The sequence below is a fragment of the Ciconia boyciana genome, chromosome 14 (genome assembly GCF_034638445.1).
Source record: "Ciconia boyciana chromosome 14, ASM3463844v1, whole genome shotgun sequence".
NCBI classification, from domain to species: domain Eukaryota; kingdom Metazoa; phylum Chordata; class Aves; order Ciconiiformes; family Ciconiidae; genus Ciconia; species Ciconia boyciana.
In genome coordinates this window covers 9346360-9363679 of record NC_132947.1, presented here as the reverse complement: position 1 = coordinate 9363679, position 17320 = coordinate 9346360, and the positions used below count along the sequence as shown (strand labels likewise).

At 37.8% G+C, this 17320-nt stretch overlaps 1 protein-coding gene across 1 annotated transcript in view; it reads left to right on the top strand.

Moving 5' to 3' along the window:
- PTPN1 (protein tyrosine phosphatase non-receptor type 1) overlaps positions 1-17320 on the top strand; it is a 49599-nt gene that overhangs the window by 27464 nt on the left and 4815 nt on the right. Inside the window, exons 2-8 of the mRNA XM_072879138.1 lie at positions 5048-5138; positions 6894-6994; positions 8995-9093; positions 11892-12029; positions 13800-14009; positions 14782-14943; positions 15616-15851. Coding sequence (XP_072735239.1) covers positions 5048-5138; positions 6894-6994; positions 8995-9093; positions 11892-12029; positions 13800-14009; positions 14782-14943; positions 15616-15851 — 1037 coding nt within the window. The remainder of the gene's footprint in view (positions 1-5047; positions 5139-6893; positions 6995-8994; positions 9094-11891; positions 12030-13799; positions 14010-14781; positions 14944-15615; positions 15852-17320) is intronic.

Below are 17320 nucleotides of genomic sequence, written 5' to 3'. Positions count from 1 at the left end.
AAGATTAATGTTATGTGATGCAATTGTCTGTTCATCTATCTGATCTTTAGGTGACCTTGTTAACTACAAGTTACATCCTCCTTTCTTGTCCCTGTCCAAATATCCTGATGTAAAGTTTAATATAGGATAAGAAATCCAGTCTTCCTTGTCAAAGTGGGTTCAATGAACAGTTGATCTATCTATGCTTTGTATCTTAGCAAGGTTCTTTTGTTGAGGAGACAGTTCACTGCTTCTCAGTAACTCAGTTTGCTCCCTTACACACTGAATCTGAAGACCTTTTCCCATTTGTGTGAAGCAGCTGTTTATTATGGATCCCATAGTACTACCTGTTTTTCTTGTGGTCTTCTGCACAGGTCTTTGCCACCTCATATAATTGTAGGGGTATTTCCATTCTGAAATCAGCCTGTAATGACACCTCAGAAAACAGCAGCTTTCACTTGACTTTACAGTAACTTTTTTTTTTTTTTACTCTTCCACCTTTTACAGCAGTGTCATAATTTTTTTCAGTGCTAGCTTTAAAAAGAAACATGCTTTTTTTTAAGCTCTTAAGCTAAAATTACTTTTTTATTTAAGTCTTTATATACTTGTTGTGAATTGCTTTCCTTAGTGTGACTGCCTCGGTGGATAGATTACTGTGCACTTCTGTAGCCCATGATAAGATCTTGGCAATTGCTGCTTCCCGTAGGAACAGAACTGTTAAAATGACAGTATATCATTATCTCTTAGTCTGAGCTACTCTAGAGTTTATGGTGTAATAAAATAGTGTGATCCAGTTGAGGCCTGCAGCAAAGTTCCCCAAGAGCCTTTCTGTTGAATCTGAAGGCCTTTGGACATTTAGTTTCTTTTCTGGAAATATGGACATGCAAATCTATGCAATATTGCAGTGTGCTTGAATGACTGATGTCATGAACACCTCTTCATGCGATCTTACCTAATACTTACTTAAAGATTTTGGGGTATATCTTCTCTTTCTTAATCTCCCGTTAGTGTCTGAACAAGATGGGTAAAGTATAGTCAAGTGTGCTGTTGTGCTAAGAGCTTATGTATGGCGACTATAGCGTAGTGCAGAGTAGCAGTGGCTGGGACAAGTAGGAGAGTTTGCAGAAAATACTTATTGAGCAAAGGGAGAATTGACAGACCTAGGACTCCAGAGTAGTTACGGGTTAGGAGACTGAATTGAGGGTAATTTTTTGAAGGCTGGGAGGAATGGAAAGAAAGGGCCGTGGGCTACAGCATGAATCACAACTGTTAGGTTTCTGACAGGGGGAAGGGAGGAAGGGTCAGGCATTCTGGTACAGAAGGCTTTGGGACAAGGGGCTGAGAACCACCATGGGCACCTCTTCCTAATGAACATCTGTAGGACTCTGGAAGGTAAGGCAGTGTTCATGGGACTGATCCCTTTTGTCTGAACGACACAGCCATCTGCCCTTGCTTTCTGTGTCCTTTCTTTGTGGCAGGAAATGTGATGCTGTCAGGCCAAGTGGAACCCATTCATGCAACTGAGAGCAACCTTCTCCTGTAAAGCACTAAAGAACTTCTTATTCCAGTCACTACTGCAAATTAACAGCGTCAAGAACTTTCCATTTGAAGAACAGCCCTTCAGCAGACTTCCTCTTTCTACCCCTGAAGTTGTTGGGGTATTTGCACAGGGTACAGGACTTAAAACCAGGAGATGAGTGGCATGGAATGACTCATGCTCAAAAACAGAAGCATTTGACTTTGGAAAACTTGACTTCAGTTCTAGCCCTTCCTCTTTAAAGTTTTATGTTGCATGACTTTTTAAATGAAATGTCGAGCTTCCTTTTTAAATTACAGGATCTCTGCAGCATGACTATGAGTGTGATTTAAGAAGGTGTTTCGTAACTTTATCAATCCCTGTGTCCATCTACTAACTTCAGTTCTCATGACATCACTGGCTTCAAGTTCCTCATAGCATAGTAACATGCTTTGAATGAGTCTGCTTTCTCCAACATGGAGATCCTGTAATACTAGTATTGATGTATTCTGAAACTGCCCTAACACCAGTGAGCATCAGTAGTTATGTGACTCCCGCAATAACCAATAACAGAAGTTTTTGAGAAATGTCCAAGAAAGCCTAACATGGCCATTTTACATAACTTGTCACTAGATTGTTTCCCTACAATAATTTTCTCTGTTGAAAGCCATCTGATTTCCACTAAAGTCAGATCCATATCCTGGAAGTGATCTTAGATTTTTAAAAAAAAATTTTTTTTTTTTTTTGGTCATTTTAGATATTCTAGCAACTGCTATAGCCAAAAAAACCCACCAAAAACCCAACCAAAACCCCAAACCACTTTTATCCTGTATTGCTGAGAAGAGTATGCCCCACCTTTTCAGGCATGAATTTGACCACTGAGGTCCAGGCATGCATGCCCTCCAGGATTTTCTATTTTATTGGTGTTCGTTACATTCAGAAATGAAGCGCTATATGCTAGTTGGATTTTCATACGAGGCAGCAGCTTGCCTGTTGCCATATCTAGGTCCCTTATTTTATTACCACCCCACCCCATTTTTTTTCCTGTTTGTTGAAACGTGCTTCAGAAATATACTAGGCTTTTTAAATTGTCTGTGTTTCTGGAAGATACACGGGTAACTTCTTTCTTTTCATTTTTTCTGTGCCTATGGGAGTTACGCGTCTCCTAGAACTCCCTTATTCTTTCAGAACCTTTAGGCATCGTAGCATCTTTAAAAAGATGTAATATTTGTTAGTGAGGTAATAGCCAGCTCTCTATTCCCTGAACAATAAATTACCAGTTTCAGATCCTTAAATATGAGATGTTGGTATTTGAATCTGTGGAACTCTCGGAGTCTGGGAGTAGTGTGTATGTGCACATATTCGTATATGCTTAAGTATAATATTTTTATATTTAAAATGCCTTTGTATCATTCCATTTCTGTAATGAAGCATTTTATCCGTTTCATTTTTTAGAAGAGGGGACAGTTCTTTTCAAATTTGTTAATGCCACGAAAGGAAACAGTGTAGATTAGTGCTGCTGCTAATTTAACCCAATTTTTACAGCAAAAATGCCTATGGGTCTTTTGGTTTGGGTTGCATTTTGTTGGTTTGGTTTTTTTTTTTAATATGAATCCTAAGTGGTGAGGTGGTTGTGTTGTTTTTTGGATTTTTTTTTAACACCTAGAAATAAAAGTATGTAGGCTCTGTGGGAAATGTGGTTGGAGATCTAGAAAACCATTTTTCCTAGTTCCCTAGTTTTGTCTCTTGTTAATCCTGTACAGTCAGTACAGACGACGAATCAACCCCTGCAAAATACAAAGTCATCAACCTAGTGTCAGAGACGAATTTATGAAAACATCCATTTTAGCTGCCTCATGTTTGAGATATTAGTCTGTGGCAGTCAAGATCATATTCTCCAGACTGCATTCTTCATAAGCAGAAATACTGGCAGCCATGTGTTAAGTTATAAAAAGATAGCAGCTGATGTCAGGGCTTATTTCAGTGAGGAGCCATTTCAGAATACTGTACTAATTTTGAGCAGGTATATGTAAAATAGAACTCTTCCCTTGACACGTAGCATTCAGTGTAAATTGATACATATCTGCATAATGGGGTGGAAAAAGATGAACAAGTAATAAGCTGTAGTAGATAGCCCACTTAAAAAAAAAAATCTTTAGCGTTGTACATGATTCTTTATGCAAAACTGAGAGGAACAGAAAAACAGTTCAATTTAGCCTGCATTTTAGAGATTAGATTTTTGAGCTGGTGTAAAATCCTCCTGCTCTGATGTTGGAAGGCTACCACAATTTGAACCAGAGCCTGAACTAATTTGAAACTGTTAATAGAGGACTGCCCAGCCTTTCTGTGCAAGTGATCTATATATCACAAGCAGCCCTCCAAATGCACTAACTTTATGTGTGCAGAAACCTGTTCTCTGGTCACGCTGGATGTGGATCAACACCATGCTCAAATGTATCTGTATCTGGACAGATAATTAATATTAAACTCTGCTTCATTTGGTTGACTATATTTAACAAAATTAATTTCATCCGATGAAAGGGGATGAATTTAGCTCAATAATTTGTTTTTAATGATGATTTTTAATTCATTAACAAAATTAATATTATTTTCATTTTATTAATGAAATATTATATTCATTATTTTCATTCTGGGCTAGGTTCATTTGTTCATTTCATGCATGTGCACAATGTCTGTCTTAGGATTTCTTAAAGTTAATTATGCTATTGAAATATCTGTTCTACAGTAAATCCATTCCTTCAGTTTTCATTAATTTCTGTTAAATCTAACAGCTTCACCCTGAAGTTCCTAGTACTATAATTTTTAAGAATTGCATATTTACACAGTATTTATTTACAATGTGAAGTTCTGTTTCTACAAATTGGGACTTATGTCCAAGGACAGCGGAACTCTTTTTATTATAACTTTTGAAATTGTCTCAGATGGCTGAGCTATTATATGCATCTGAAAAAACCTGAAATAAACCCTAATTATATGCTTGAGATGATATATATGTTTTAGTTGAGCATGTGAATTGGATAAAAATAACTTTCACTATTTGAAGCTTTGTGACATCTTGCTAAGTCAAGATAAAGATGTAAGTGATCTTAGACAAGTCACCACTCCATGTGTGCGTTTGATGTCAAGGCAGGTAGACAAGTTTTTTTCTATCACAATGAATGTTTTCTGATTGCTGCTCAGTCAGAAGTACAATTGATAGTTTCACTGATGGAAACAATTGCTTAAAGCAGTTTGAAAGTGCTTTGGGGCAGAGACCCTGCTCCGTCAGGAGTGTAAAGGCATAATGTCTGGTAAATGTTCTGCTACTTACTATGCAAGCTAATAGTATTTTAACACACAAATAATGTTGGTGTTGTATTCTGATAAATTTAAACGCAGTTCTTAAGTTGAAGACCAAAGTGCTTTCTGTCCGGAACTCCCACATGTGAAGATGTGAAGTCAAATGGGTATTTGTCTTAAAATAGCTAATGGTATGATGATATTAGATGGATTCATATCTAAGACTTTTTTGTTTGTTTGTTTTTGTTTCAGGACATCAGGCATGAAGCCAGTGATTTTCCATGTAAAGTGGCCAAACATCCCAGAAACAAAAATAGAAATAGGTACAGAGATGTCAGCCCGTGTAAGTACACTTTCTTTTCCATTTTTTGTAACAGACTGTTGACCTCTAATGACTTCTTCTAACAGCTAAATGTTCTTTGTAAGAACAAGATTTCTGTTAGATGGATATGCATCCAAGACAATTCTTTTTGTTAATGTATTTATTTATGAGATAGATGTCACAGGATGCCATTGTATCCATAGGATTATACTAGAGCAGCATACAGTAGATTCTATATTTGTCGGCAGAAATCTGAAGAAAGGAACTTGCTTTACCTTTGAATTCTTATGCTAGAGAGGAATGGTGGCTGAAGTAGCATTAATAAAATTGCAAGTATCCTTTCTATTGCAGTATACTTACTAGAGCATCCTGCTAGTCAATATAGCATAACTGCCTCTATTGGGAGATGGGGAAGAGTCTTGCATAAAACATATGACTACTAGAAATAAATCTAAGCTAATAAGCTAATTGGAACAGAGAAAAGAGGATGTTTGCAAAGGTGGTAGTACTAGTATGAGACCTGTGTTTCTGAAATTATTATCATTACATATTCTGGTGGGAAGTGCATCTTTGAGCACGTGTCCTCTGTACAAGGCACAGCTCAGTTCGGTCTTGCAGCCTGTCTTTCCTTCCACGATCCTGTGTACAAAGACAGTAACATTCAGACTTGCCTATGCCTGGCATGCTGTACTTTTGGGGTGTGCAGAGTAGTACAGGACTGTAGTCAAACGGTTGGCAAATAATACTTGATGTATCAGACACTAAAGAAAGTCCACAGCTGCTTCACTGAACTGCCTTCTCTGCACTAAATGACAGTGCCTGTTCTAGGACTTCTTTCCCTCTTCAAGGGTGCAGTGCTGCTGCCTGTTTTAAATGCAAAGTTTCTATAGGCTCTGTCACTGGGAAAACGTCTATCTTCTGTTCAAAGACAAGGGTATTATTGTATATTGGAAAACTTTTATACTTAGTGGTTAAAAGTGACTGAAGTCTTTGGGGCAATCGACTAGGAACAATAATGTTGCACATAGTTTGCTTTACTAAGCAGTTCTAGTATTTGAGGTTGTGAGTAACAAGTGGTTCCTTTTTGCCTTTAGATAATACTGCTTCAAATCTGTTTTGCTTTTTTGCAAAATGTGGGAACTCTTGTATGTGGTTTTTTGTTGGTGGTTTGTTTTTTTAATCCTAAGTGGAGCAAGCTGAGACTAACAAAAGAGCAGTGAAATTACATTGCTGTAATTTTTTAATTTTGATCATTCTTTCTGTACATTAAGGTGTGGTTGGGTTGGGAACAGTAGATAAATGTCTATAAAAAGAATAAGAAGTGTCTGTTCTGTTTGTCCAATATATGTTTAGGCAAACCTTTAACAACCTTGAACAAGGTGGGTTTGAATGTTTAAGCTGCAAAAGATAAGCGGTTGCGTAATTAGATTTATTTAAAAACAGTAACTCAATAACTGTACAAATAGGTCAGTGTGGTCTGGTTTGCAAATTACCGTTGTGATTACTTCAGATGCAAATACTTCCATTCTTGCAATGTATTCTTGGAAGACGGGGTGCAACTTATGGTCACTGCTCTGCTGTAGTGCTGTTATTGTAGTACCTGTATTGTAGTTCCAGAGTTACAAGTACCAGCGAATGCTTCTGCGCTACCTGTGATTAAGCTCTTTTCATTCTTCAGGACAACTCAGCTTTTTTGACCCTAACATCTGGTGAGGTTGTGCATGGATTGTGCTGTGTTGCATATACATTAACCAGTGTTTTCTAATTATGCTGCAGTTGATCACAGTCGAATTAAGCTAAACCAAGGTGACAATGACTATATCAATGCTAGTTTGATAAAAATGGAAGAGGCCCAAAGGAGCTACATCCTTACCCAGGTAATTGCTGGCAGTGGATAATAAAAATCATATGGTGATTGGAGTTGGTTTTCATAGATTTTCTTTAGCCTATTATGTTTGTTTTCTTTATTGTAAAGCTAGTTAAGTGTGTGTAAACATCTGTGTGTATATATAAACATGCACATAGAACAATTTTATAGAAATGCTACGTATTTATTCTGCTTCCTGTCAGCACTGACTGACTTTTTGTAGAGTATTTTGGCCACTTTGTATATCTGACTTTAGACCTATCTAGGTTAGAAGCTAACATACTTCTAGAAATCTGCTTGTTGGCTTATGACAAGCAACGTTTAGATGTGGTTGAAATGAATCACACTTCTCCTAGATGGAAGGCCAGCAGAAAGGCTTGAGACCACTACAGTCATAAGTTGCCTGATAAATTCTCCAAACAGAGGTGAACTTCACTTAATGGGAGGGCTTCACATTTACAGAACTATATGTGTGAATGTCAAGATGTTCAAAACCTATTTGAAATAAGATACTTTAAATATAACGGATATTTATATGTTATGTTGATTGGGGCAGACATTAACTAAAACACATTAGGGAATTTCTTACACCTGACCTTCTGTTTCAAGTAAGCAGTATGCTCCACCACGTATTTCTTGTTAAACGTCCTTCTGAAAGTGATGTTATTGTAGTATTTACAAATAATGTACCTCCTAATAACACAGCTTGCAAAAGGTCTAAGTTGGGCAATGCTGATGCTTCTACCTTTAATGGGAGAGAGGAAGGCTATGAATATAGACTTTAGCGATGGGAATATGGGGGGCAGGAGGGAAGTGACTGTTTTTCACTGAATCTGTGAATTCCACACCTATCTATATAACAAATTTAAAAATACCCGGATACCCTGTTGTCTTATTCTGAGAGCTAGCAACTGTGCCAGAATTCTTGTTTGTTCTAAATGTTTGGTTCCCTGGAGACTGTCCTGGTCTCTCATCTTGACTTTTTTTTACCCCTTCCTCCCACACTTTAGATGAAGGTAGACTAGGATTAATATTTTCAAGCAGCAGCTCTTCCTTCCTGTTTCTAGAGAATAAAGATAAATCTTCTAAGGAAGAAGTGAACAGTACAGTGTTCAATATGAAAATGATTCTCTGCACACAGCTCTTATTCCACTTATTCACAACAGGGCAGGTTGATCATAGGGTTGAACTGATAGACCTATATGTGGAGTAATCAAATGTGCAGCTAACGAGTACTAGTTATCTATTCTGATCCAGAATGTAATGGATTCGAATGGCTTTAATTAAATTCAGTCATTCTTTCTGAGGACCCTGGCCTGCTGTTTTGTATGAGCAAAGTGATGGATAGCAAATATGAGAGGCACAAAGATGCTAGTTTGTATTGCCCAAAATTCAGAGCAATGGTTTTGGAGTAGAAAATAGCAAAGGAACATAGCACAAACAAAAAGTTATTAGGAAATATACTTTGTGAGTAGATAGTAGTCTTTAAAAGGAGTTATCATTTTGTTCAGTCCCAAAGCAGATCCATGAAGATTCTGGAAAACCATGTAATTTGTTACTGATCTGGCATTGCTTCAGTCTTTTGAATGTTTGTCCATTCAGTCTAGTAATTTTCAAGTATTATGAGTAACAATGATGGATTGTAGAATAGTTCAACATAGACATTAATTCTGCTCTTAGTCAATGAGGTTTTATTTCCCCATTATATGTATACCTTTCCTAAGAAAATTCTCTCAGCATTTTTCACTCCCAGTTCTCTTCTTGCAAATGAGACTACTTCTTTCTTCCTGTTATGTATGGGAAGAAAAGATTAACCATGCTTTAATGGGTAAATTCATAGTGGGAAAATGGAACTTAAAGCTGTATCACTGCATTTTTTTTACAGTTTGAAATGAGAAGTTGCTTGTTACTTGTCTAAATTTATTGCCTAGTGCAGTAATTTTACTAGGGAACATTGCACTGACATTAAACAGAAAATAATTCTTATTTCTGGGGATTCTGTCTCTGCAGGGACCTTTGCCAAATACTTGTGGTCACTTTTGGGAGATGGTTTGGGAACAGAAAAGCCGTGGTGTTGTCATGTTGAACAGAGTGATGGAAAAGGGATCCGTAAGTACTTACCCGGTTCTAGCTGTGTGTTCATTGTATGTTTATGGTTTTTCTTTAAAAAAGCAAAACAAAACAAAAAAATGTCAAAAAAACAACCCAAAGAATGGGGAAGGGGTGGAGAGATGACGGCCATCAGTAATTTTATCTAAGAAATTATGCCTAGGATTGAATACTCGGTGAACTGATCTTAGTGCAGTCAGAAAATTATTCAGTTTGTAGTTGTAGGTCTTAATTTCTTCTGAATTTGACTGAAATAAGGCATGAACACAATATGACTCTCCACATAAATTAGTATTTGGTCTCTACTGACCTAGGTATCTGAATCTAGTTCTTTTCAGAGTACACAGATTGCACCTCTCAAAGGTCATTTGCACCAAGTGTTCATTCACAAGCATTATGAAATGGTTTTGAAGTAGTTATAGAGGCACTTTGACTCCAAGTTTCCTTCATGCAATAAGAGCTCTGATTATTAAATGTATCATCTAGGCATATTTTTTCTCCGCCAGTGTCATTGTTTTACAAAAGACATTAGAGGTATGAGGAGAACGTGGGTACAACTGAAAGTACTTCTCCTGCTATCTATCTTAAGCAATAATCTTCTGGGTGGTATGGAACCAGCTGTTAAGCCAGTGCTTTACTTGCTAGGACAAGTGTGGTGGGCTAAGTTCTCTCCAGACCTTTTAGGAAGTTTACATTAGACAAGACAGGCAGAAGATGAAGGGAAACAATAGATGAACAAACAATTGGGGTTATTTTAAGTAATTGACCTTCAGATAGATAAAAAGTTTGGGTTCCTGTGGCACATGGAGTAGCTGCTGTCTTGAGCAGGAAGTGCCTCAGTCTTTCAGATGATGGAGAAGACAGGAACCATCAGGCATGGTTTTCATCCATGGGTCAGAGTTCAGCCTCTATGCTAATTCCACATCTGCCATCCTTAAAGTGGACTTGGCAGCTGTGCAAATTTGAGATCAAAGCAATTTTAAAGATGGGTATAAATGCACAATTTAAAGTTGAATGTTACAGTGTAGTCAGTATAAAGACACTTCGGAGGAGGGGTAGCAGGTATGTTGGGTATCCACCAGTGATAACTGGGTGGTACATGCTTTTGCATAATCAGGAAAGAATTCCCAAAAATCAGGAAAATTCTTTTGCCGTGAGTTGTGTTTTAAAAAACTGCAGTCTTGATTTTTGAGTGTTTTGGTTTTTTTGTAGTGCAAGTGAAATTTAATCTTCAAAAGAGATGCAGTAACCATATTTTTCAATAGTTTCCTCCTTTCCAACCATTCCCACTCATTCTTTGCACTGCCAGTAGTTCTGAACAAAATGAATTATTGTGATCCCTTAGGACAGGCTGCTTGCACTTCTCAGCAAACAGCAGTGGGGGACCTACAGTGGAGCACAACAAAATATTGTTTGCGGACACATTTGGTGGAGTAATTAGACACAAAGCCAGTTGCTGTCTCTTTAACATTAATTAAAAAAAAAAATACAGGGAATTATAACTGCATTCTACACCCTGATTAAACTAGAGGATGTATTTTAAATAAAAAAATAGAATTAGTCTGAGCAAAACTAGTGTTAGTCTACCTATGAATAAAATACTGAAGGGTTCTCTCATTTATTCAAATGCTGTCAGAAATCATCCTAGACTTGAGAATGCTGTTCTTTTTTCATCGTTTTTCCACTTGAACTTTAAAGCCATATTATTTGCCCTTTAATAAAAGAGGTGTTAGCCATATCCAACAGTCCATTCTTATTGCATGTTTAGGTATGGGCAAATGGTAGTCAGAATCCCATTTCAGAGGAGTAGTGCTTACTGGCAGAAGTAGCAGGCCAGTTCTCCCAGTCACAGTATCCTTAGATTTAACTGTCAGAAGCTTGGTTGCAGACTTTCCTATTCGTGTTGCTGATGAGTTTATTTTCAGGTTTTTCCTGCACACTACAAAATGTGCTACTTTTCTATTTGGTTGGCTCATTTAAGGTTCTAGCATGTAGCAGTCTGCAAAACTAAGCTCTCTGGGAAACTTTACTGAGAAAATTGAAGTTCAGTCAGAAGTAGGTAATGGGAATGTTTACTGAATGCAGGTTTTTTTTGTTTGGCACTTTACTTTTAAACTGTGCCATGTAAAATCAAAATGATCTCACTGCTATTTTTATTTTTGTGGTGAGTGAATAGAGTAACCTAAAATCTCATCTGATGTTACGCTTGCAAATTAGCAATGTTGTAATTATCTATGTGTAGCTTATTTGTGGAATTCATAATACTTTTTCACAGTATGTTCTGCTCTTGTTAACATCTGTCTCTTTCGAAATTTAAATATTTGACATGAGGATAATAAATAAAATGCAGATTAGACTAAAATTCGGATTTTGGCAGACTGTTGTGAGAGCTTTTATACTTAGACCATTGTTAGATTGGTTTTTTGTTATTATTGGTCTGACACAAGCTAAAATAAATAATGGCTTTGGTGATTTTGATTAGATTCCATAGCTTCACACTCTTTCAGCTTACATGTAGAAGAAAGAGAGCTCTACCTAAACAAAGCTATCCTCAATCCTTAGGTATTTGCGCAAGTTCAGTCAGGGTCAAAATCATTTGACTCATACAAAAGATTCACTGAAGATGTGGTTCTGCGACGTAAAGACAGACTGTTACTCTTCACACTAGAATTGGTCCTCCTTATAATAAGAGCAGATGAAGAAATTGTCTCATAAGAAAATGTTGTATTTAAGGATGCTTATGCCTTGCCTTTTACACAAACATAAATGGCGTATAAATGTCTACTATTTGGTTTTAGATAAAGTGTGCACAGTACTGGCCACGGAAGGAGGAGAAAGAAATGTTTTTTGAAGATACAAACTTGAAACTAACATTGATATCTGAAGATATAAAATCGTATTACACAGTACGACAGCTAGAACTGGAAAATCTTACAGTAAGTACAGAAACTAGTCCCAATCAGATTCTTTGATCTCTCCAAGGTGAGGCTCGCCTCCTCATCAATAAGGACTCGAAAAAGATGGTCACGAATTATAGCAGATTTTGTTCTAGAATTGGTAATTCTGCATGACATCATTCTTCAGCCTGTAGTTTGTGTGTTGTGGAAATGAAACTCTTAAATATTTATGAAACATATCTGGGGAAACTACAGTCATTTTCATGTCTCGGCCGTACACTGAGTGAGAAGGTTAGTTTGTCACTACCTGGGATTTCAGAGAACCCTTTATGAAATCACTTAGCAGATGTTCTAGTGCTTTTGTGTTATAGCTGAAATAATTGGTCTTCCTGTCACTTAAGCTACCTGTTTGCCTGTGTCTTGTTCTAAGGTTTATTTTTAGGTTTTGGCTTAAATCTTCAGGTTTTGCATTGATGGCCTTTGTCAGAAAGCAGGAACTGTTTTAGCCCTGGTGCCACAACGAGCTGCATGGAGCTCAGTACAAGGATCAGGCCACTAGCTTTAAGAGAAATAACTCTTGTCTTCTTTTTTTTTTTTCTCTTTTTTTTCCTTTTTTCTTTTTTTATTTTTTCCTTTTTTTTTCCTTTTGCGCAATACCAAAATAAAAGTATACATGCCATTTCCCACCCTTCCTCTCCTCTTCAACATTGCCCTGTATTAGAGCAGTGAGACCTAATCTAAAGCCCCTTGGGGAGACTGGCTAAGGAAGGACACCATTAACTTTCACCGAATGCAGGTCACTGAAGGTAATGTCTGAGGTCCTCGATGGTGCTGAGCTAGGTGTGTATGTTGTGACATGCTAGCCTGAGTTCTGTTCTGTCCTGGTACTGCTCACTACTCGAAGACACAGTTATTCCTTTGCTCATCTGTTAGCATCTTGCATGCTTCATCCTGCCAGGAAACGTGAGACAGCAGATATGAATTTGAGTGATTATACCTGAGTAAGAATTTAGTTGATGTAGTTTGTGGTGTGTATTAACTATGGTGTCTGCCATAGACGTGTTTGATGGTTGTAGCTCGGTATTCTAGGAGGATGTGGGCACCAGTAGTTTAGTAGTCTTGGAAGAAAATTTTCAGGTTGGGAACAAGCTTGTAAAGGAACAGCTGTGATAGCGTAAGGGTTTTGTCTGCAGAAAGTGTAAAGGGCTTCTATAACTTGTACTTCATTTTGAGAAATCTTCAGATGATATTCTGTCGTTAGAAAATGGAAAGCAGTAGTGCCAGCTCTCTCGTGGCGATACAAGCATTTAAACTGTCCTGAAAAAACTAAACCATGTTATAAATAAGTAAATTTACTTATCCAATTTCCTTTACTCAAAATGGAGACCTTCACAACAAGAGATGATTATTTGTAATTAGTTTCTTAGCTGTGCAGCTATAAAAGCTCCCTCAGACTCGTGGAACTTTGTCATTCGAATTTAAGTCAGCTGTTCTAAAGAAGTAGTGGAAGCAGTGTAGTCTGTGTAGCATACAAAGCTGAGCAGGCACATGCCTCTAGTCCATACAGGTCAGAGTTATTTTCAAAGGAAGTAGCTAAAATTTTTCCAAAGGCACAAATTTCAAATTGACCTAAAGGTAAAAATGTCTAATGTCTAAAGCTGTATGTCTAAATATATAAGTGACTGTTTGCTAGGAGAATGAATGGGGAATTGTATTTGCTGATTAGAACGTTGTTGTAGGCAACTGTGCTTTCAATACTTCTGACTCATGTATCCAAGCTAAAAGACTGCCTAAATACTGTTTTTGCAGACACAGGAAGCTAGAGAGATTCTGCACTTTCATTATACTACGTGGCCTGACTTTGGTGTCCCAGAGTCACCTGCTTCATTCCTCAATTTCCTGTTCAAAGTGAGAGAGTCTGGCTCACTTAACCCTGAGCATGGACCTGTTGTGGTGCACTGCAGTGCAGGAATCGGGAGATCGGGAACTTTTTGTTTGGTTGATACGTGTCTTCTACTGGTAAGAACTACTTATTCTAGATGATAGGCTATTTCTGTAGAGTTATTTTGAGCAATGGTTTGTCGTAGGCTTGCAAAAGAGCTGTGGTATGTTCCGTGAAGCATTGTTGCATGCTATTTCCCATTATCTTACTCATATTCTGGTTTGGGAGCGTATTCCAAGGCAGATCTCGTTCTTAACTGGCCATTTTGAGTCTGGGGAAGGAAAGTCTGTAGTTTTTAGTGATTTGCAAAGCTAGGCTTTGCCGTTGTGGTTAAGAAAAAAGACACTAGATGTCTGCTAAGTAATAGTGTGAACTATCCTGAAACAATGCAAAATACATCTGATGTGTTTCCTTTTACAGAGTCAACTTCGCCTGTAGGCAGGGGGTATTATCCTGACTTTAAGATAAAACTTGAGTTCCAGTTATATATATATACATATATATATCTCCAGTTAACTGGATAAAACAAGATAAAACTTGGCTTTATTCTGTCACTGTACGAGAGCAACTAATACACAGAAGTCTGGCCTAGGTTAAAATGTCCTTTTTTTCCTAATTATATTTTCAAAACAAGAAAGACAAAAAAGGAAAAACATACAACATGTTGGAGGCCTAGTGTGTTTCCCCCTCTCTGTCTTTTTAGAGACCCAATAAATAGCTGCTGATACCAGTTTTTATTAGTTTATTAATTCTGTAATATGGAAGGTAGTCTGAAGGCCATACTACAAAATGAGTCATTGTATTGCATCTCATCAGAGCATAAAGCATGTTTCACATTTTTATCTTCAGATGGACAAACGGAAAGATCCTTCTTCTGTGGACGTTAAACAGGTTCTCCTAGAAATGAGGAAGTACAGAATGGGGCTTATACAGACAGCAGATCAGCTCCGTTTCTCCTACTTAGCTGTTATTGAAGGGGCAAAATTCATTATGGGAGATGCTTCAGTGCAAGTGAGTATTATTGACTGCACAGCCTAATGTAGTGAGCTGCAGCTCTGTTTTAAGTGCAGCAAATATGTGGGATGAACAGAATAGAAAGAAACTTTAAATGTCATGCTTGCTTTGGCTTCAATAAACATTTATATTATGGGGTTCTTAAATACAATGCTTTACGATCTGTCACGACCTAAAGTGTTGTATATAAGAACCTTTAAAAAAGTACCTGTAGTATAACAGGTGGCCTTGTGTACTACTTAAGACTGTAATTGGGGTGTAGACTGGCTGCATTGGCCTTGTCTTTCATTTCCGATAATAAAAATTTTCTAATACGCCAGAATTTTAAGTATTATGATTAAAGCCTATAAATTTGTTTTATGGTAAGCAGAACTTTAGCAACACAGATGCTGTTTTGTGCTATTTAAATTTTCCAGAAGTAGATGAAAATTTCCTGCATTTATAGCGGATGTCTTCTGTGTACTGGATGTAGCTTAGGTTGGGAGTTCTTGTGTCTCTTCCCCCCTGCCCCCCCCCCCCCCCCCGCCTTTTTTTCAATGCAAATGAACAGCCACTCTAAGAATAAATGAAAAGGTAGAGTATAAAGACCCTGCTATGTTAAAGTTAAAAGTTATAGCAGCTTACATGAAAGAAATAGAGAAAAGCTTAACAGGGCTTTTCCTCCTGAAGGAACAGTGGAAAGAGCTCTCCAATGAAGACCTGGACCCTCCACCTGAACATACCCCACCACCTCCCAGACCACCAAAGCGAACCTCAGAAATGCACAATGGAAGGATGCATGAACACACAGAATTCTTTCCTAAACATCAAGTAGTAGAGGAAGAGATTAGATGTTCAGTCAGCACTGTGGAAGAGACGGTTCCAGATGGCAGAGCTCATTCATCTATACCACTGATCACAGACAGGTAATTAATTTAGTTTCCCACTTTGAACTGTCCCAACAAGACTGTCCCGTTGGCTTACAGTGTTGAGAGGTTGTAGGACATTTGCTTATAAATGGTGTTTCATACAGAAGGTCCTGAACAGACCTTGATGGAGTCAGTGCAATAGGAGTTCCAACCCAGAATCTTTTCACTAAAGGTCAAAACGGGATCCTGCTAGAGTAAAAGAAAAAGTGACAGCATAATGAGGTGGTTTAGTCTTGATTTATATGCAGTTAAGTTACAGAGGAGCTCTTTCACTACTTAGAGGCGGTATTGGTCATGTAGCTGAAAACTAGGCCGACTAGCTTCAGCCACACTTAGGAATGTGAAATTAATTGCAAGCAAAGCTACTTTTGATGAAAGGAGTAGAAGGGGCTCATGAACAGAGAACTTTTCTACCTGTCATTGTAACCTAAATTGTAGAGACTAATAAACGTGCCAAAGTGCTGTGGACATGAGCGGTAGAACAGTGGAGAAACCAAGGCTCCTGCCTGTGTAACCGCTAGATGTCACTCCTGGTTTATCAGAGTGGCATGGATCTGGTTGAAATCCGCATGCCTTGGTGTTGCTGGTATCCTGCATGTTAACCAGTTTTATTCAGAACAACCAAATGAACGCCACACAGAACAAAAAAAATCAAAATTAAAAAAATAAAAATAAAAAACCCTACACCTACCAGGGATAATCAAGGGAAAGTTTAATGTTCCCCCACTAGATGGTCTCCTAACAAGACACGTTCAGCTTCCCGTAGGAACACTGGAATGAAATACCAAGTTTTAGTATTGTCCACAGAACTCTAGAGCCTTTCCAACAGATGCAGCTGGCAGGCTTGATGTATTTAATTTAGCTGAACCAGTGCGGGAGTGTGTGACTCTGGGAACTGGAGATTAGTGAGATGTGTTTCCAATAGTGTCTCTTCAAAATAAACCTCGTCTTAATTTCACATAGCAGAGAGGCTGAGAGCATGAGCTGAACCTGTTGTCTCCCTCCAAATTCTGCTGGAGGAAAGAAGATAAAACGAAAGTGTTTCCCTGCTCAATGTGAAACAATGTTTTGATCAGGATTTTTCTTAATTAATCAGGGAGATTCTGGAAGTGAAATACTCAAATTCCAAACATCTTTACAAAAAAGAAAGGAAATCTTGGAAATAGGAATGGACACAAATGGAAGCTTAGCTACAAAAGAAGGGAATTTTGCAATGGTAGCACCTTCCTCTTTCTTCCCTCCGTGACAATATAGTTCTGTTACCAGAATATTTGCCTGGGATGTGAGATGCCAGCTAATGCTTTCCACGCCTAATGAAGAGTATGGATTTAAAGCTGGTGTCTCGTGTCTTCTCATTAGCTATATAAATCTGAATTTCTCAGTGAATAAATGATTTCCTGGAAATGCTTTACACAGTGTAGTTTAAATGAACATAAGACATGTCCAGCTCTAAAGAGCTCAGAGAC